The 21,858-nt window shown below is 38.5% G+C and overlaps 1 protein-coding gene and 1 non-coding gene across 5 annotated transcripts in view; one reads left to right on the forward strand and one right to left on the reverse strand.

The window, feature by feature from the left end:
* Nucleotides 1-233: 233 nt before the first annotated feature.
* The window catches only part of LOC137970907 (gamma-aminobutyric acid receptor subunit alpha-2-like), a 38,387-nt gene continuing 16,762 nt past the window's right edge, over nt 234-21,858 (reverse strand). For 3 of the 4 annotated variants that reach the window (XM_068817564.1, XM_068817562.1, XM_068817563.1), the window contains 7 exons: nt 19,146-19,213; nt 17,964-18,184; nt 10,734-10,816; nt 7,397-7,525; nt 6,730-6,944; nt 2,464-2,610; nt 234-1,447 (listed from right to left, as the gene is read on the reverse strand). In XM_068817564.1, the coding sequence (XP_068673665.1) occupies nt 1,073-1,447; nt 2,464-2,610; nt 6,730-6,944; nt 7,397-7,525; nt 10,734-10,816; nt 17,964-18,184; nt 19,146-19,213 (1,238 nt within the window). In that variant the 3' untranslated portion in view covers nt 234-1,072. The remainder of the gene's footprint in view (nt 1,448-2,463; nt 2,611-6,729; nt 6,945-7,396; nt 7,526-10,733; nt 10,817-17,963; nt 18,185-19,145; nt 19,214-21,858) is intronic. The other variant, XM_068817561.1, reaches the window with a different exon arrangement.
* On the forward strand, nt 8,077-8,149 carry Trnas-uga (transfer RNA serine (anticodon UGA)). The gene has a single exon. It is a non-coding gene; the product is annotated as a tRNA-Ser (tRNA).

The following is a 21,858-nucleotide window of genomic DNA, read 5'->3' on the forward strand; positions in this document are numbered from 1 at the left end:
CACTTATTTTGGCTTCAACAGGCGAAGAGGATCATGTCGTTGATTCTGACTTTAAGTAAAAATGAAAATCACAGTTGTTGTGGCCACTCTTTTGTTTGACGTCGTTGCCAAACATGACAAACAAAAAGTTAAGGTAATTTATTCAAAGTGAAATCCAAATCTTACTTTTTTATTTACAACAGTTGACAGTAATAGTTCCTGCAATGAAATATTGCGCAGTGACGAAACACGTTCTGACGATTTTTGCGTTTTGATCCATGAAATGAGTATTTTACTTTTGTTTAAATAATGGGAACAATTCTTCGAGACAATCAATCAATCAATCAATCAATCAATCAAGTTTATTGTCATACGTAAGGCATGGTTGCCCAGTTACCCGAGCCAGTGGCTCATGTTTAAAACGTAAGACTAGAAAACTATTTATGAGTAAAACTACATGAAATATATTAAAAATATATCAAGAACAGAACAATAATTGTGGAAATAGAATCAAATTGAAATATAAAAATTACTTAAGATACGAGGACAGGGTAAGAATTACATGTACAATTAGAAAACAAATAGAAATGTAACTATATACAAGAGTAACAATGACAGCTGGGCCCTAATTTGCTGAAGTCAAAAGCCTTCAGGTTACGAGTGAATTCACTAAACTTACTTGATGTTTTAATATGTGCAGGTAGTTTATTCCATAGGCGACTAAATATATAGGTAAACGAGTTACGAAAGAATTTGTTATTGTAGCCAGATTGTTCCAGATTAATGCCCCTACCTCTTAAATTATATTTAGTTTAACGAATCTGAAAAAAGGTCTTGAAATATTGTGGACCGTTAGAGTTCATGCATTTGTATAATAAAACAAGAGAACTGTAATAGAGCGCGTCTATGTTCAAGAGACTGCATATCACTCAAGGATAATATAGTATCACAGTCAAGATTATTACCTATGTTTGATAGAGTTTTAAGTGCATATTTCTTGGCTGACTCTAGTTTAGAGTTCAAAGACGAGAGGAGTTATGGTCCAAAATGAGATGTGTGAAAAACTGAGACCCAGACAACGGTCGCGAAGAGGTCATGAAAGGTCATGCCTGGGCATCAAGTACGTGTACCAATAAAGTGTGTTGTACAAAGCATAAGCAAGAGGAAACAGCATTCGGCAGGCAAGATCAAGTTTTATTGCCCAGCTTCGTCCAGACCCAGAAGTAAACTTTGATGTGGTTTTTTCTCCGGGTTTTTCAATTGAAATCTTTTTGTCTGTGGATCTCGGTTCGACCTCTGGCTTTTCGTTTCCAGTCATATTCTTCTTGGTCAGCGGTAACACTTGCACCATGCCCTTTCGCTTCACGTCCTCCTGCATGTCGAAGTCGCTTGAAGTGATCTGCACAGTTTCCGAGCTCCCGCGAATAGTGAGGTCGATGTTGTTCAAAGAAAATTCAGAGGAAGTGTCCTAAAAGAAAGCAAATCAGGCATTCTTTATAAGAGCAAGGCTGATATAACGGTGAAGGAATATATGGAAAAAACCCAATCTTTCGAAAGGAACTGCCTTTCTTCATCAGGGTTTTACAGGCAATGGCTACGGTTAACAAAGACGGTACAATTTGAATGGTGATATGGCGTGTGATTTGATACAGCCCTAAAGATAAGGATTTTAACGGACTTCACGGATACGGTCCAATAATAATAAGAAATTTTAATTGAAATTATTTGACGGTAAAGAAGTATAAGGGAAAAAGTGGATTATGTTGGCTTTTTTCAATATATTCCTTCACTGTTATATCAGCCTTGTTCTTTTTAGCTTTTATAATATTTAAATCACTGATAAGGTCCTTCACCAGGATCCGGTGCTTCTGTTTTGTTACGCTGGTCCATGCGTAGAAAGTTGTATTGAAAAGTTTCCCAGAATTGATTTAGAAAACAAGGGGAGACAAAGCAGTTTGCAATAAGCATAAAATCAGTAGAAATTGCTCAGTATACTGATACATTGAAATAAGAGGTTGATTTTGTTGATCAATCTGCATGCACCCGACTTAGAGGGCGTTTTCGAAACTGGAGCTTGGAGCCCTGAAGAACCCATTCGATTGGATGTAAGTGGCTGTTCAGCGTGCAAAAGTTCGTTCCAGTAACTGGTGGTGTGTTGGCTTGCGAATTTTGAGCGCGCTCTAACCAGGAGCTCATCAAGAGGAGCCTCTATCTACCATACTTGCCTTGGGAATTAACCCTCTCCTGAGTAGATTTATTTATAAAACGCCTCCCTTGGGAGATTCGGCTCGCCCATTGTTGTAAAAGGCAATCAAAACAGAGCTATCTCAGCGTCAAGGGAAATACTTTCCGAATGGGAAAACCTATTTCTAAAAGGGTTGACTTAAGGAATTATTGGAGAGAGAGGCTACCCTTGATGTGCTCCAGCTCGAACTTAGAAACCCCTGATTTTGGTTATTTTAATTAACGGTCCGATGCTATTACACAGGCGTTGTTATCATGTTCTTCATCTCTGCGTTCTTGCGCTTTTGATGTTGACAGTCTCTCCACCACGATACACTCGAGCAACGAAAGAAATATGAAGAGGAATGACGTCATTAGATACCAGTCTACTCCCTTCGCATAACTGACCTATGGAGCATAACAAAATGGATAAAGTGGTTCATTTTTTAAAGAAACTGTGGCGCTGCGTTGGTGGGGAAGTGAAACACAGAAATGGGTTTATCGGCAACTGGGTTGATATGGTAAGTTAACCACCGTAAAGAAGTTAGAAGCACACTAAAACCTGATGCTGAAGTGCGCGCGCACTCGATGTAAAACTTGTCCTTTCGTCTACAATGCAGAAAAAACACTGAGGGCCGAAGCGACCTGTTAAAATCGTCCAGTGAGTGCTTCACTTGCACCTCTTCAAATGTCATGCATTGCATAACATGCACAGTACGCAAAAAGATATACATTGGTGAAACAGGAAGGAATCCCGGAGACCGCTTTCGCGAACATCTTCGAAACGTTGAGAAAAAGGACAAGGAAGTATCCACGTGATGAGACTTCCTCGTTGGTATACAAAACAACAGATATTTGCATAATAATAGAGTCAAATTTTAATGCACCGCTCTCAAGGTACACCAACATGGCAGCAGTGAAGTCAGATGCAAACCATCAATATGGTGATCAGCGGCCTTTCCCCGCACCAGGGGCCCGTTCCTCGAAAGTCCCGAAAACTTTACATTCATTCTCTGAAGATCAGATAAACATTGAGATAAATGTTAAATTAATCACTAAAGTTAATGAAGCTAAATCCCTAGGCGTGATAATTGAAGAACACCCCTCATGGTCTAATCACATAGGTGAACTTAGCAAGAAGATATCTTCAGCTATAGGCTCCCTTAAACGTATAACACCATACATCTAAGAGCGCATGCACTGCCCTCCAAATCTATCAAGCGTTGATCTTACCCCACTTTGACTATTTTAGCTCCGTTTGGGGCGACTGCAACTTAACCTTAAGTGATAAACGTCAAAAGCTTCAAAATAGGGCTGCCAGGGCGATTACCAGGTCCAATTATGACACAAGCGCCACTTTTCTTTTAGATCTGTTAAATTGGGATGATCTCATTACACGCGTGCCGGCAAAAGCTTAAAGCCATATTAATGTTTAAAACAATCATTGGACTCACCCCGGCGTACCTCCAGAATTTAGTCAGTACCCCCAGTACACAACTTAGAGGCTAAACTTGAGTTACCTTTGCTGCGCACAAATTATGGCAAGCGTGCTTTTTGTTATAGCGGTGCACTGTTATGGAATAGTTTGCCCATCAGTTTCCGGAAATCAGACTCCCTAAGCTATTTTAAAAGGGAAATTGACCAACTATATAGTAGGTGCCGGTCGGGCTCCCACACGACAATCCCCAAAACAGTGTAGTTGTAATGAAATTGAAACCTTTTATTGTAATATATATTGAAGATTTTACCCTGTGTAAATGTATGTGTGTATGTATGTCTGAATGTATGTCTGTATGTATATATGTATGTATCTGCTCAGATACTGTGTGACTGGATAACAGCTTTTCTGACCAAACGAACCCAAGCGGTGCGAGTCGGTATTTCCCTGTCTCCATGGCGCCACACCCATGGCGGTGTCCCACAGGGAACTAAACTTGGAATTACGCTTTTTGCTATAATGATTAACAGACTACTTGGTGATTGGCACTCACGATTGAAGTATGTTGACGACACAACCGTCTTTGAAATAATGCCACGTAACTCGACTAGCTTGTTGGATTACGCTGTTAGAGATATACATAAGTACTGTATGGAACACAACATGAGGCTTAATCCAAAAAACGTATGGAGATGGTCATGGACTTTATGGGAAACCCGAACACTATAACAAGACCCCTGAATATAGGAGACCATATTGTAGAAAAAATATCATCATATAAACTGCTTGGAGTAATCTTTAACGAGAACTTGAAATGGAACTGCCATGTTGACTATATTACCGCTCAGGCGTAAAAGAAACTATATGCTCTCAGATTATTAGATTAAGAGAGCTGACTTGCAAGAACAGGATATGTTGAAAGTCTTCAGATGTAGTGTTAGACCGATTTTAGAATACGCAAGTGTGGCAGGACATTCCCGACTATCTGTCAGATAGAATGGAGTCCGTGCAAAAAAGGGCACTTAAAATCAAATATCCTAACAGTTCATCTTATTCTTATTCTTCTTATTCTTCTTATTCTTCTCGACCAATCAATAATTTTAAGAGAACTAAGGGATCAGAGAACTTTTTTACTTTTAAATATTGGTCATTTAGGTATCCGTAATAAACCACTACTGTTAGTTTTAACCGCTTGTTAATTCAGTTATCTGCAAGAGAGTGGAATAAACAATATTTACTTCAAACATTCGCGATAACAGTGTTGAATGGTTGCTGCTGCTTTAGCCAAATTCCACTGCTTTCAAATGCATTCGAACACGGTTCAACGGTTTGGTTGAAAAGGAAGGGGGGGAGGAGGGGGAGCTACGGATGTTGTGGTCAATGTTGAAGCCGTTTTCTCGGGCCTTAACCTGCATCAGTTAAATCGATAGAGTGGTTTTCAATTGAGTGTCGAAAGTAATAAGCAAATTGCTTTGGTTTTGCATTTACTTCACTCAATGATTGGTTCAAAGGTCTCGCGCCACTTTTTCAACCAATCAAAACTGAAACCAAAACCAATCGTGGCCCGCGCGTGCACATTAATATTCTCCTGCGCTTTTTGTCGGCTACGTGTAATTACTTCGAGTTTTTATTGGTTTACTGGATTGTCTCCGTCATTTGTGATTGGCTAAAGTAATTACTTTGGTTTTGGTTTTACGGAACTCAATTGGAGATTGCTCTAGTTTCTTAAAGCAATATTTTACTTACATTTCCAGATTCACGACGTGAGGAATCAACTTACGTTTCTGTTGCATTTAATTCGGTGTAATGTTGACAGTAAAGGTCGTTCTTTACATTCTGACGGTAACTGTTTTTGTTGCCCTTTCTCTGAAAAAAAGGATTACCGTCGAACCTCGCGACAACGGCCACCTTGGAGACAGAAGAAAATAGTCGTTGTGGAGAGGTGGCGGTTGTGGGGAGGTAGGGGTGTCATATGACACCCGTTTTTCTTTCAGGCTCTTTCTGTGGCATGTTCACGCTTTCTGTACCATGCAAAAAAAGCAATCAAATGTAACTTTGTGCACGGTCCAAAGGCAAAATGTCAAGAAAACAACATGATCGAGGTACACAATGCTCGCTGCATGTATTGAAGCATATTGCAGCATAAAACGGCAACAATTTATCAATGCGATACTAAAATATATAGCAAAACTTCAGATTCACGTGGCAAATGTTGATAAGTGGTACATCATTTTAAACAACGTTCTCCTTAACAATTGCAGGCATTTTATTTTCGATGATGCAAAACAAAGCTATCGAGGGTTGTCTGGTTTTGGGAGAAGTCTCGCATTTTGCTCAGCAAAGTAGTCACTTTACTTGTAGCTTGGACAAGTTCTTCATTCCCGTAAAACTCGGCAAACGTAGCAAGGTCATCAGCGACTACTAATGCTTCTCTCACCAACTGAAACTTCGGCTCACGTAACGTTGATTGTTGAGATTGTTGTGTGGATATTTCCGAACACAGTGAACGGGGTTTATTTTAGTTGAAGTACCGTCCTTACTTTGTAGAGAAGCCAAAGTAAAAACAACAGCAATGGATTGAAACGCGTGCCCCGAACAATGATCATCGACGTTCCGTACGGATCAAGTTTCCTGACTTTTAACTATTTCATAAGACATTGATTTAACCGGCCGTTATTGAGAGGTTATTTGGTCAGTTGGGACGACATTTACTGGCCGTAGCCGTTGTGGAGAGGTGGTCGTTGAAAAGAAGTTAGATTAAGAGTGAATGTATAGACCCTCCGCCGGGACAAAAAAAAGTGACCGCTGTGGAGAGGTGGCCGTTGGTGGAGGTTCGACTGTATTTTGACACCCTTTCAATGGGAAAATTGGAATATAACGTGTGCTTTTTAACCCTTTCAACGCAGAAAATGCAAATTGACACTTATAGATTTTACTCTGTCTAACGCCAGACGATTTTACTCGTCAATGGGGAAGCCCTCGGCAGTGAAAAGGTTTTAATCACAACGCAAGATATCGCAGTTGTGAGCAACTACATTGATCCCACAGTGACGTCACGAAATTAATAATGATGTACTCAAAGTTCAAACCTTGGGCAACATAGCATTGACATAACCCAACAAGAAGACGATGGTGAGAATGCACGTGATACCGACAGTCAGCCTATCGCCACCGTTCTCGGGGTTGGTCCAGAAAACAATCCAGCTGAGCATGACCAGAAAGATACATGGAAGGTAGAGTTGAATCACATAGTATCCCACATGCCTTTGCAGCGAGAATGTCACTGTGACAGTGGTGTAATTGCCTGTGTAGAAAATTGGAACAAAATTTTCGAATTTTTAAAGCGATTTGGGTGAATTTTTAAACAGGAAGCTAAAATTCACTGAGCTCGTGAGCGACACAGAAATGTCTCTTAATTTGAGAGGGCTACAAAATCGTTTCAACCATCAGCTCATAATTTGAAGCTTTTGACCCACATATATCTTTATTCCGAGTTCTCATTTTTTCCAAAGTTTCAATGTTTGACAGTTTGAATTAGAAGTAAATGATAACAATGATAATCGCTCAAGTCGGCTTGCCATCGACAAATGTCTGAAAATTAAAATAAGCTTAACTGAGCTCTTCGTACAGACGTGTGTGTTTTGAACAAAACAGCGTTACCTTCAGAGCGATTTACATTTTCCAAGGAAACGTTTTACGAAAAAATCAACATTTATGGTTGAAACGATTATTTGGTCAAGGTTACAAACACTGTACCAGTGGAGAGGTAATAAGATTCACGGGACGTGTTTGAAGACGTGACTGAGAACTGTGACATCGATAGATGCCTGACTGGTACTTCATTTGGCTTCCATTTGTAGTCCACTTCTTCGATGGTAAAACCGTCTGGAAAAAAGTTACGGGCCATTAATTAATTAGAGATGGAAAGTTTATATGACCTTACTTAGTAATGTTATTGTTGATTCCTTTCTCTGTGGATCACATACGTTAGAGATGTTTTTTCTTAGAGCGCAGAACTGGAAAAATGATGCTATGTGATTGATTACAGGGTTGGGAGGAATTTTAGTATATTCCAGCGAAACCGGGTGGAAATCCATAAGCGCTGAATCGCCTGATACCTAACTATTATTTCTTTTTATTATATGGCAAGCAATTCTTAGGCTAAGTGGAGCACTCTGCTTGGCTGGCTTTTGGGCAGGATTTTACAGTACGGACCATTGCGATGCAACAATGTTGCAAAATGTTGCGTTGAAATGTTGCGAGTGTCTGGCCAGGCCTTAAGGGCCATTACATCTGAAAAAATTTGCAAGAAAATTGAAAATCAAGTGAAGCTATGATCTTCGCAGTTATGAACGCAATTTTTACAATTGCGTAGAGAAGACTGAAAAATTCAAGACTTCAAGCTATGAAGCCACTGACGTTGGGAACTGGTCAGTGGCTTCATAGTTCAGTTGGTTAGAGCGTCGCACCTGAATCGCGAGGTCACGGGTTCAAACCCCGTTGAAGTCCTGAATTTTTCAGGCTTCTCTACGCAGTTGTAAAAATTGCGTCTATAACTGCGAAGATCATAGCTTTACTTGATTTCATATCCGCAGTTCATATATGATTCATTTCATATACCATTTCACCATTGATTCATTCCTCACGGGACCATTAAAACCCACAAATGACCAGCGTTGAAGTCCTGGATTTTTCAGGCTTCTTCTCTACGCAATTGTAAAAATTGCGTTCATAACTGCGAAGATCATAGCTTCACTTGATTTCATATCTGCAGTTCAAATATGATTCATTTCATATACCATTTCATCACTGATTCATTCCTCACGGGACCATAAGAACCCACAAACGACCAGCTCCCAACGTCAGTGGCTTCATAGCTCAGTTGGTTAGAGCGTCCCAGGGTTGTCGTGATGGTGCAGTGGTTAGCACATCCGACTAGTAACCAGGGGGACGAGCGGGTTCGATTCCCACTCACGGCACATATGTTTTTCATTCAAAAAGGATCAGTCAGTGGTAGTTCACTGCAACTGGCTAGTGACTACATCGTTGGATTTCCGGCCTTCTTCATACACACAAAAATATAATCCAAAAGGACGTAAAAGCAGCAATTTTGTAACAATCTTAATGAAGAGAACAAGACTTTTAAATTGGAAAAAAAGACCTGTTTCGGCAACTCCCTTGCCATCGTCAATTGCGGATGGAATAACAATGATGCACAATATATAGCGGAAAATTAGAATAACAATGGTGTGATACAACAACTGATTACAAAGAAAGATTAAGATTTACATGAAATAATTGTTGATTTAGGGAGGGTTTCTCCCAATGAATGTGCAATGCCTCCTCCATCCGCAAACTGACGATGGCACAGGAGTTGCCGACTGGGCCACTCCGTAGGGAAGAAAAATAGAGCTGTCCAGGAGGTGAAGGACCATAAAGCCGACTTGAAAGTAGGTTCCTTTATAGCCGTCAATCTTCTCAACTGGGACGAAACAACGGTCATTGCGGAGGTCACCGCTTTACATGATGACCAATCCATGTTTCAATACACTACTGGAAACTTAAGGAACTTGTGAGTCTAGCTGGAAGCCCGACTATTTTAGAACGAATCGAAGAAACGTAGCGTGGAAACATGCAAGATCGATCTGCCTAAGGAAGTTATTTTGCTTTCCAACTTCACGTTAACACGAGATAAGTACAACCTACCAGAGACCGCTACTTATCTTAAAGACGTCTACGGCACGATATTGATGCAATGATGCTGAAACAAAAACCCTTAATAAACAACCTCGATGGTTTTTATTAGGTATAATCTCGCAATGGCGCTGTGATGTTGCATGTTGATTTTATAAGATTTATAATCAAATTTAAACATTTTTGTCAGCTGATTTCTTGACAAATCAAAAAAGTATATTTTGAAGTTTCAGTATCAATGTGCAACACTTGTCAGTTCAACGAAAAAAGTAAACTTATTTTTACTCACGGCATTAATGTGAAACAAAAACGTGAAGCAAACCCAAATAGCATTAAACTAGAGCTTATCCTGACAAGCAACGCTCAATGGCGAGGCCGGATAGTAGGTTTTGGTAGTCGTTTTTTTTTACGTATGAATTGACATGAGGACCCTTACGCGTTATGCCTTTCCTAGTCTTTATTTGGACTACAACTAGACTGATAGTTCCCTTCAGTAATATTTTAAACTCAAAGCGTTTATGGACAGTGTTACTATATCAGTAACACAAAATATGTAGGTAATTTGTACGTAATTTTACTCGTTTCCATGAGTAGTCAACTTAAAAACCTCCAAAATTTGCATTTAGTGTTGATTTTCCCAATGGCCGCATATCAAAAATCAATTAATTGGTAGTTCCGTAAGGTTATTTTTGGCAAAGGTTCGTGCGAACGAACGATTTTGAGATTTTTTGGGCTTAAATGTCAGACTAAGACGAAGATTATGAACATTCACCAGGGGGAGAAGTGTTCGATCGCTCAAAGAAACGATGCCATATAATAAACAACTTACCAACCTCACTTGCTCGGGACCGTACTGGAGAATATTGGTCCTCGGTTGTTTTTCTACGGACCTCGCTGCGCTCGGTCCGTGCTACCACGACCTCGGGCCAATATTCCCCCGATTTCGTTTAGTAAGAGGTTAGCATTTTTCAAAAAAAAAAACATCTGTGAGTATTTTGCATGATTAGTGGAGCGTACTAAGATATTAGCTGGCTACGGTCGCTCCGTGTGGGAAAAACTCTGCCCTCTCTTTTGATTACCTCGGCCACGCGAGTTTTTCCAAAACGGACAATTCAGCCGGCGAATAAACATCTGTTTAAAATTAAAACTTATTTTGTCGTGCTCTAGGCCAGATCATACGTATCAATGGCAGTACTATTAACCGCAAGAAAAATATCGAGGAGACAATAAGTTTGATCAGTTTGACATTGAGTCAGAGATGTAAGGAAAAACCCAAAGGTGTCACTGTTTTGATTTTAGTTTCGTTTATTTTGCTTTCTTCCCATACATGTAGGAATGAACTGAGGCCTAGCTTTGCCATCGTCGGATTAAAATGGAATTAACTCTGATGTCTACTTACAACTTCCAAACGTAATGTTGCAATGTTGAATGTCCATAGGAAAATCGTGCAACTCCATCTCACATGCCACAACAAGGCGAGTACTATATACAGAGAGAACAAGGAAAAATTACCATCAATAACTGTACGATGCCACAAATGAGAGATTTTCACTTGAATAAAGAGAATAAATTTTGGGTTTACCTTGATGTAAGACCTTTCCAAATGTTCCTTTCAAGTTGTTGCTTTAACTACTTACTTTCATTTTATTGTTTATTTACTTAATTAATTTATCAATTAATTACTTAATTTATTTGTTTATTTTCTTCGTTTTATGTCCTTAACGAGTTTCACAGTACCCATTGCCGGTTTTCGCATTACGCTTTATAATTGTACAAACGCTTTAGTTTTGTATAGTTTTACCTCGTTAGTGATTACTTCGTTAAGTGTTTTCAATATTTTCGTTGTACTCTTGGTCATGTGACTTCAGTGCCGTCTTAGCGTCATCTTTGCAAACAGCGAGTCTTGTTTTCTTTTGTCATATTTTGTAGGATTTTTATTTAAGTGTTTTCGTTAGCTTTCTATTAAATTGTCCTTGTAGTTATCTGTAATCTTTCTTTTAGGCCGGGAGCATAGTGACTGTCCACAGTGTTCGACACTAACGTTTGGCCGATTGCCCGGGGCAAGCGAAATATATCCTTGAACAAGTAAAACAACTGTAAGACTTGAACGATCGGGCAATCAGAATTTTTGTTCAACTCACATTTTGCGGAACGACTTGATTTGCAACAAAGAAAGTGACTAGTAATATGACGTAGTAGCAACAAAAACGATAAAGAAATAAATGTGACATCTGTTTGCTGTCATTTATTTAAAGATATATATAAAGATACAAACCTCAAAACAGATACGAACGTGCTTACTCCGCAGGAAGGAATGCTTGTTACAATTGAACCCAGTTTTCGCACGGCCAAATGCGTACGATACTTTCATATTGAACAAGCCTGTAAATGTACTGCGAAAACGAGTATTTTTCAGTTCAGTTGTCTATTTCTTTCTGCATTGATTGTTCAGACACTTCATCATATTCAGTGAACAAGTGAACAATACTCCTGATGATCACTAAGTTAAAATTAGATTTCACTGATAGTTACCTAATTGTTCATTTCTTTCATGAAATTTGCTCGATTACATTTGATTTGGTTGCAAAGCATTTGCTAAGTTACTACTTAAATGACTTGTAAACACCAAATTATCAGATAACAGTTTGTTATAGCTTTTAATATCCTCCTTTATGAACAAATTAGACATTTTTACAAGCCTCCTTTGAGTTTTAATTTACAACAGGTCTTTAGAAGGAGGGCAGCCAAAAAAACCATGGGCAACGAATAAAACAAAACTGGTTGCCCAAAGGGCAAAGTAGTAAGAAAGTTAGTGTCGAACACTGCATACTTAGTCTATAGTTTCCCTTAAGTATAGCTTTAGTTTCTCTTTGTAAATCAGGGGCGTAGCTAGCCTTTTGATAAAGCAAGGGCTCAACAAGAACTTCCATAACTTGTTTTCTTTAATAGCTGAAAGGCCATATTTTCTTTTGCTGACTATTCAATAGCAAATCCCCGCAATAGCAATGACGTTTTATTTTGAAAAATAAAAAAAAAATCTTATATATTAAAAAATCCTAAACGGTTGTCATGAACGTTTCTAAGGAGTTTTCGTGCCACAAAAAGTAGACGTCATGTTATTTTTGGATTTCGGAGAAAGATAGCTTTTCATATTGTCTCGTCAGTTGTTGTTAGGTGTTCGTTGCGGTCGAGTTATCGAGATTTGAGATATGTAAACAAGAAGCGGTTGTGTTCATCGCACCGAATTTATGGTTTGTTCGATATATTATTGTCTTCAAGCCGAGATTTATTTTATTTCGTCTAAGCGTCATCGATTTATATAAAGCATCATTTGTTCGATTCAAATATTGTGCGCAATTATCTTAAGCCTGGTTCCCACTGGTCCGATAAGCAAAAGCATAAGTGCATAAGTACAAGCACAAAAAAAGGAAATTTCTCTTTCCTTGCGCATTCGCTTATTTCACAAGTGGAAACCGGCGTGAGTTAAGCATAAGCACAAGCACGACGATTCGCACGCATCTTGAATCTCACTGGATCTTCTCCGACGTTACTGCGCTTGCTAAACATAGTGACCGAGCTCCTGGAGGGGGGACTGGAAACTAGACACTTCAATGGCTTTTTTCTCGAAAACCAGCCTTACAACCCCACCTCAAATTTCAGGATTTCCGAAAGCGAGAAAAAATAATTATGTAGAGAAAGAAATAAATAGTTAAATCTGCCAGACAGGTTTTTCACAAATGACAAAAACTTCGATTTTCGTCTATTTTAATAATAACTGAAAAACTGTCTGATAGAAGTTTTTGAAAAAATGTTGACGGTTTTGTCTACATGTTGTTTACTAATTCGCAAAATTCTAACCCTGGTTGTACGGCTAGGTTTTGAGAAAAAGGCCTTTGAAATGTCTAGTTTCCAGTCCACCCTCCAGGAAGTCCGTCCCTATATTAAGCGTTTTCCCCTGATTGGTATTTATTTGTTAGGTAAAACTACATTTTACATCAATTGCAGAGACCAACACTTCACAAGAGACATCATTTTGCTTTAATTTCACAGATTTCAAAATTTTGATATCTTTTCTTCGGATAACTGTAGTAAGACACCTTAAATTCTACTAGATAACTTTTTGTTATACTCTCTAATAAGTTAAAGAATTTAGGGAGATTTCTAACAAAGAAATAAAACCGGTAGGTCATCGACTTAGTTTTTCAGATAGTTTTCAAAAACTGAAATTTAGAGGGCTTTTTTGTGGACCTGGTGTGTTGCCATGGTAACCGATATGACGTCATAAAGTATTACCCAACAATAGAGTTGCAAAGATATTTATAGTTAGCCTGCACTGTGAAATATCCTTCTTTGGTATCTTGCATCGTTTCACAAACACTATAGCAACAAAAAAGCCCTTTCGAGCCTTCTTAATGCGACAAAGAAAAAATGGACAACGAGAAAGAGAAATACAAAGGCGAAGCGAACGGCGACAGAACTACGGGAGCCATATGAGGCTATTGGCAGAAGGTGAGAAAGGTTTACCTTTATGATGCTTTTACACTGAAGTGCGTTAGGCAACCAATTTCACTTAACCGCGGCCAAAGGAATTACAAAAGCTAAACGGCACTGGCATGACCATGTCCATCACAATGGTTAGTTTCCCTCTTACTTTTTTTCATGCCTCGTTGCCTAGCTATTTGTACAACCGAAAAAGGCCTGCCGTGTTGACAGATTCTGACCTATTTCAAGATTCAGATTCTGGCATGATTTGTTGTCATTGTTGTCTTTTTCGTCTCGTATATCCGACCTTTCGACTCGTACATACGTTGAATTGAATTTTAGTACATATTTCTGCAACGAATGCAATTGTAAGCAATGCTGGGGGCAGTTTTTTGTGGCCAAATATTAAAGGCTTCTAAAACGGCTTGATAAGTTGGAACCTGCGCTTTTGAGCAAAATTTACAAAATCTCGGTTGTTTGTGTAGTTTGTCAAGCGGTTTTGTGGTCGGCTATGCTCGGCCATTGTTGCTTATTTTGGAATTGAATTCATCAATACTCTGGAAACTGTCCGCACTAAATTAATACCTTTCGATTAGGCTTTTTTATGTGAAATGGATGTCCAATGCACGTGAGCTGCTTTGTTTGATGGTAAAATTGCAGTAGAGTAAGCGAATTGCATCGCTTGACTTTTTGATCATTATTCTTTTCTGTTGTTCTAATGAAACGGAAGAGAGAGGGTGTAAAGATTACCATTCAAAACGAAAAATGGTTGTCAAAGAGATTAGTGTGCATGTAATATTGCAGTTTTAGTTGTTGTTCAAAATAAAATGTTGGTTATTTTTTGCAAGGCTTGTTCGTTTATTGCAGTCAGATCAAAGGTGTTTGATCACTGTGCACTGTATCAAACTAAATGATGATTTGTACGTTATGCAGGTTATGCAGAAGGCTTATTTTTATACACTGTATTGCTTTCTGGGGTGAGAAACGGTAGCCCCGCCTTAGGCTTGGCTAAATCTATATATTAGTGGTCCAAGTACAGAACCCTGGCGAACACCACATTTAATAGGAAGCCAATTTGAACATATTGAAAACGAGAGTTGAGATAACTATGCATCCAGTTTAGAGGGGTGCCTCGTATGCCATAGAAATGTAACTTCTCTGGGAGGATGGAATGATTAAAAGTGTCAAAGGCCTTTCTGAGATCGATGACTATAGCTATAGTGCATTCTTTTCGAACGATTCAAATATTTTGTAAGTAAGCTCCAATATTGCCATGAAGTAGAGTGTTTCTTTCAAAAACCATACGGAGGATAATTTAGTATGTTGTGACAAGCAAGATAATTCATAAGGTAATGAAACGGGGCGCTCTCAAGAATTTTGAAAAAGCAAGGTAAAATCGAGATGGGCCTATAATTGGTGAACTTAGTGCTGTCCTCACTTTTGAATACAGGAATTACCTTACTGATTTTGAGTCTATCAGGCACAGTACCAGTAGAAAAGGAGATTTTACAGAATCGATGTTAATACAGTCCACTCCCTCTCTGTTACTGCTTTTTAGAGAGGAAACTATTGTATATTAACAATTTCTTCAGAAGTAGTAGGTGAGGTGAAGAAACTATCCACAAAAGAACCATTCAGATATGATTTGTGCATGGTCAACAGAAACATGGGGGATTTTGGCGGCCAGGAAGGGACCAATGTTAGTAAAGAATTCATTAAACTTGTTCGCAGTTGTTTATAATATTACCTCTGTTGTCTTTCATATTGGTAAAAGGTCTGGAATAATGGGATTTTGAGGTGACCACGCTTTTATTGATAGACCAAGTTTGTCTTAATGTTAATTTGTCATGCTAGTACTTTTTCCTTCATAATTTAATTATGTAATTTATTTTATTTCATTTATTTATTTTAGTTTATTTCTATCATTGTTAACTAATTAATTACAAATTACAATAACGATAAAAATTAGCATAATAATAATACAAAGCAGTTCCGCCTGTAAATAGCCAACGCTAGTCGAGGCGGGCTGCCTAAGGTTACAGTAGTCAGTTAAGCGTTAACGAAATTACTGTTTACGAGATGTAAAAGAAAAATTAATTAACTAGGAAAGTAAATTAAATGTTATTAAATAGGAATGTATTTGTTACGAAATTTAGTATATGCAGCTTTGTTAGTTGATGTTGGGTTTTAACAGAATTCCATATAGAGGGAATCTTTCCTTCAACAGGAGTTTAGGAGCACGGAGGTAAACCATGGAAAATAATGAAAAGCCCTTTTAAATACATAAATGACAAATTTCCCTACCCTTTCATATACTTCGACTCGAGAAATCCCTACCTTTTCATATACCTGAAGCGTGAAAAAGTTACCTCTTTCTGGCCGAGCCTCCACGTATAGGCCATTATAGGGAGTACCCCCCCCCCCCCCTCCCCGGGAGTTCATGAACGTTTTTTTTGCCTTAACAGTCTTACAAGAGTTATATGCTTCATTTGGTGAAGAAGATTGTGTGAAATTCCAGTTGGTAGGGGCAAGTTGGGAACAAAAAGAGTCACTGTTACGAGTAGTTATTTGACGCTAGCAGAAGCAAGAGTGTGGTTTAAGTTTAAGGGAAGAGTTGGTAACAAGTATTCTTGTAAGTCAACTGAGTGCTTTTTCAAGCTGAGTATATTCAAATGAAATAATGAGAAGCATTTAGGATTGGAAATGTCAGGGAACATATTATTAAACTGTCTGCTGGTCATATAAGTACATCGGGATAATAACTTTGAATTTGAAGTCAGCATATTGAGGCTTGGATCAACAACAGAATTTTGAAGAAGGTGGTACGTGCCAGGGTCTTCTAGGAATGAATTAAAAATTCTGGATTCCAAGTTAGAGCTGTCAAGGTTTAAAGAGGATTGAAAATCTAACAGAGCAAATAGAAAATCAGCATCATTGTCAAAATGATTAAAAGGAAATGTGTCAGCCAGACAATTAGTACAATACCAGTCACAATCAGAATTGGTCAGATCATTATTCTCATAGAGAGAAAGTGGGGTACATTTCAGATGTGTCCATATGTGGCAAAATTCTCAGAATATAGCCTTATGGTTATTATGACCTCTAAATTTACATATGGCGCAAGGATTTTTAACACAATCAGGCATTAAATAAAGAGGATAAAATAACTAGTTAGGACTAGAATAAATTAGACCCATATATGTAAATGGTACAGCAAGTCTAGTTAACTCTAAATTCAGATATTAATTATCTGTAGATATAAATCACTTCTTTTTAATTTAGCAAAATCCCACAAAGAAAAGGAATCAGCTGTGAATCTGCATTAATTAAGGCATTAGATTGTTGACTGCATGTAGTAAGACCTCCTGTTTCTACGTTCAAGGTTGGCAAGATTTCATATAGGACTTATGTTGTACAACTCAACTTGGACTTAAATGGAAAAAATGTCTGGCTACCCCCGTGTAAATGGTTAATAGTTTATGCCGTTCTAGAGTTTAAGCTTTGAGGCTACACAGTCATTGACCAAGGAATTTGTTTACCAATCAGTGAAATTAACAAAATGTTTAACGTTTAGTGATTTCGACTTCTTATTGGTTCATTCGCCAATCGGCGCGAGCTGTGATTGGCCAGACCACTTAAAGGGGCTAGGTCACGCAATTTTAGGCAATTTCAGCACTCATCGAATGGTCATAGAATGAATTAAAATATCAAAACAACTGTTCAAAACTATAGAAGAACTCTAACAAAACACAGGGAAGCCAAGAAGGGACATGGATGGACAAAACTGGAGATGATTGAAATGGATTGAATTTGGGTAAATTTGAAAAACGTCGGCCCACCTTTTTTCAAATTTGTATCAGTCTATATCAAAATGCCATTTACACAGCTGGAAAATCATTCTCAGTTGTTATGTGGCCGTGATTTTGCAAATGAAAGACTCTTGCTCTGCCAATTTGACGTTTAGAGCTCATAATTAACAAAATTAAACAAAATTACCTAAAATAGCGTGACCTAGCCCCTTTAATCCAATTTTTCAGTTTGACAACACGAGAAGGCCTAGATTTTGAAATGTCTTCTTGCTCGTTAATGAAAGTTTCTTTTTTGATTGCTTCGTTGGTTTCCAGTCAACGAAAATACACATACTCACTTTCTCGAATAAAAAACGTCACCGCTTGGCTTGAGTCTCAGCACCGAATGCAAGGCTTTATCTTCCATATCCAGATCTGTTTCTCGTGAATTGAAGGAATAAGTGTCAGGTCTCCACACAAGTCCAATATCTTGTTTCGACAAGGCGACTGTGGAATTAAGAACGTTTGCAAGGCGAGGATCCTTCCATTCTTGACGCAAATACAGGAAAGTTGTTATTTCCTAACAAGAATAAGACTGTTTAATTTAAAGATACTTTTCCCATCGATCACTAACGCATGACATACTGTTTCAAGTCAGCGTTCGAGAAGAAGGAGCTTATGATTGCTTATCCGCGTTTTTAAGTTTCCTTGGAGCTGCAATTTTTTGTTTGGTCGACGTCATTCGGCTGCTCGCTTTGTTTAAATTTTGTAAGGTAGAATGGGGCAACCATGCCAAGCTTGAAAGACGGAATAGTGCCTCCGTCAACTCGGAAATTCTAAGACAAAAGATGATTAAGAAAATGCTCAACTACTGTAAAAAAAAAGTTGCGTTATAGGCGAAATTTTTGAAAGTGAAGACCCGATGTTATCTTAATAATCAAGAAGAAACAAGGGGCATACAAGTAGTATACCATGTCAGGAGGATTATGCGGATCGAGCGGATCGATCCGCATCCCACTGACTCCCTAGACATTAAACCTTAACCCTTACATCAATAGGTAAAATCATGCAAAATTCTGGTATCTAAACAGGAGCAGGACCAATTGCAGTTGCTGCCCCCAAACTCTGGAACTCTCTTCCAGTTAGCCTCCGCTAGTTAGACAACCCTAACGAGTTTAAGCGCCATTTAAAGTCATACATTTTAAAGCAAGCTTTTTGTTCTTAGATACTTTGCGATAATTTTAAATTCTTATTGTAAACAGGTAAAGTCACTTTATTTAACGTCGGTGGTTCCTTCAGCTGCTAGGCTGAAATCAAAAACTTTAGCGTCAATGTCAAATTTCAATTTTAACTTTTCATTATTTTTCTATATTTACATTAAGCTTATTTTTGAATATAGAAATATTTATTGTACGGAATAGATTATATTTTACATGTTTTTTGCCCACTTTAAATAACAAATTATAGTTTTAAAAATACCTTAGTACAATATTTAAAGTTCCCCAATATTCTTGTTTAAGTTTGTGAATGGATTATCTTACCATATCCACTTCCTCAATCTTTCCAAATGATTCCACGTAAGCATCCACCATGATCAATGTCGCATTTTCTTCGGAAAAACAAACATGGAAGCTTTAAGACAAGTCCTCGACCGTAACAACAACGAAATTACAACTGAAAAGTTTGAAAAGAGGATCTGGTCAAGTATTCCTGGAGACTACAGTTTACTCATGAAACCATAATGAGCTGGACAATGAGTGAACTTGACTAAATAAAACTCAGTTTTTGTTTATGAATAAGGAATGGATATGACAACCACGCAGGTCCACTTGATCCTAAGGGAACATGCAATAAATATCTGGAGGGGGGGAAGGTTCTGAAATGAGCAAAATAGGCCTTTTACGTGGGACCTCCACAGTACTAGATGTAAAATAACTGGTAATCACTACCCCTTTTAAAATAAGAGTACTACCAACCCCTCCCCCCTCCCTTTTTCCCGTCCGATCTTTTGAGAGGAACTTTATAGCTCACTAAACTGTAAACTACCTTTGCATATTTATTTATTTAAGAGATATCTTTGTCAGAGATGAGCATTACTTCAAAGCTCTCTCAATGTTTAATTCACAAACTGACAAATCATGTTTGCGTGATCTACTTGCATGCAAATGCTTTATTGGGAAAGCCGAGGACTTCGTTCACAGCTTTTATTATTAGACCTCAAATTGTCATGTTTAAAAATGTTTGTTTTGCTTGTTTGTGATTTATGTCAAACTACATATAAGTTGTGTCATGTTTGTTCTCGAAATTTTTAAAGAAGAGGTTTAATAACACAAGCTATTTATTTTGCAGATAAGGCATCATTTCGAAGCTTTTATCACTATATAAAATTAGCCAGGCCTAAAAGAGGAGTTCCATGTTATTTATTCTTACAAAAAGTTAACCTGGTTTGAGCTTGCAATTCAATCGAAAATCAGTACTGGTCAGCGGTCAACATTAAAAAAAACCAGCTGACCTCGATGAGCTTTAAAATTGAGCCCACGATATGATCACGTGATACTGGTCAGCGGGTACCTTGGTTTGAAGGGTGTCAATTAACCATAACCAAAGATGTTGTCGCCAAAAAACGCATTACACCACTGAGTTTTACATTGGCATAAAGTAAAAAAAAAGTAAAGTGGTGCATTTATATAGCGCCCTTATCACAACGTCTCAAAGGCGCTTTACAATGATCAATTTACCCCCAGCGGACTGGAAGCATATAAAGGCGCAAATGGTAGCCGCTTCTAAGCAGTCCATGCATGCTGGTACGCATACATGGACGTACGGTGGTACGGTGATCAAAACCAAATTTTCTCGCACAGATGGGTAGCAATGGTGCTCCGCGCGCGCCCCCTTCTGCGCTCGGAGCTCAGCTATTATAGGTTCTAGATGTGCCATGTACTGTTCTTGATATTCTTACAAGTCATTAAATAACAAAGACGTTGAGAACGAAATAAATTATGTACCACTACCTTGCATATGGCGGTTGCGCCCGCAGTACACGCGGCAGTCAAAACTTGACTGTCCTCCGTAAGTGGTACCTTTCATGTGGGCCTAAATGACGTAGTTTGTTCAGCTGCAAGAAATGCCACTCGAAACGAACCGATCATGGGTAAATTTTTCTTATTTTTTCCCAAGTTGAACAAATATAACGGCAATATTAAAATTGTTTTTGACCTATTCTAATACTTAGCTAGAGAATGCTGGGTTAAGTTCGACGAAGAACGAGATATTTAGTGTATAATGTCACAGCTAAAATCTTGCCGGGCGAAAACAAGCCAGCGAGTTGCCGGACGCGGGTGACTCGGTTTTGGCGCCAAACCTAAAGCTTAAAACCCAACAATGTTCAAATTTTTAATTTGTTACTACTGTATCTGTTGTAGTTTTTCGTTTTTTAAATCCTTTGTGGGTTATCGATGTGGTGTCTAGAGAGAAAAGTTCGCCGATTTAAATGCCTTTCCTGTGAACGCTCACTCTCTTGTAGCGGTAATTTGTACAAACATTACTGAACTTTCACCGATCACCCTCCCAACCAAAACCGTCGCTAAACTGCAAGGAGGCCACCGATTTGTTTCTGGACGAGGACTTAAGCCCCTACTACCGGAAAGCCAGACTTCCAGAACTTTCCAAAGGAAGGTTCACCAGTGAAGAACTCGCGGAACTCGCCCTTCTGCAGATGGCACAAAACAAACTCCTTCGAAGCCGAGTCCTGTCGGCGAAGTCTTCCTCCATCGAAGAAGTCCGTAACTATCTCAGTCCACCTTGAATAAAATCCTAAATCTGCTCTATTGATCCAATCCATATTATTGCAAATATTCACCGTAAGCTGTTGTAATATTATCTAAAATCCATGTATATAAATTAGTGAAAGAGAAGATCGATACACCCGAATGTTGATATCAACTGCAATTGTTCTAACCAATCAGAGAGCACACAATTGCTGTGACGTCAGGTCAATTCAAATTTCAGAGGCCCCGACCGTGTCCTTGTGCAAGGTAAAACCTCAATATAACCTGTAACCCCGTCTATGTTTTTAAAAAAATGACCTCTAGACCCCACCCTAAACCATAATTTACCTCCCCAGCCCCCCCTCCCTCCCCCGCTTATCCCCATGAGATTTAGAACCCCTCCTCCAGATAATTATTGGTCGCAAAATAAGGTGAAACACTTAGTTTTGTGTATAGAAAGTACCAAACGATGTTACTAAAGTTTTAC

The sequence above is a fragment of the Montipora foliosa genome, chromosome 9 (genome assembly GCF_036669935.1).
Source record: "Montipora foliosa isolate CH-2021 chromosome 9, ASM3666993v2, whole genome shotgun sequence".
Taxonomy (NCBI): domain Eukaryota; kingdom Metazoa; phylum Cnidaria; class Anthozoa; order Scleractinia; family Acroporidae; genus Montipora; species Montipora foliosa.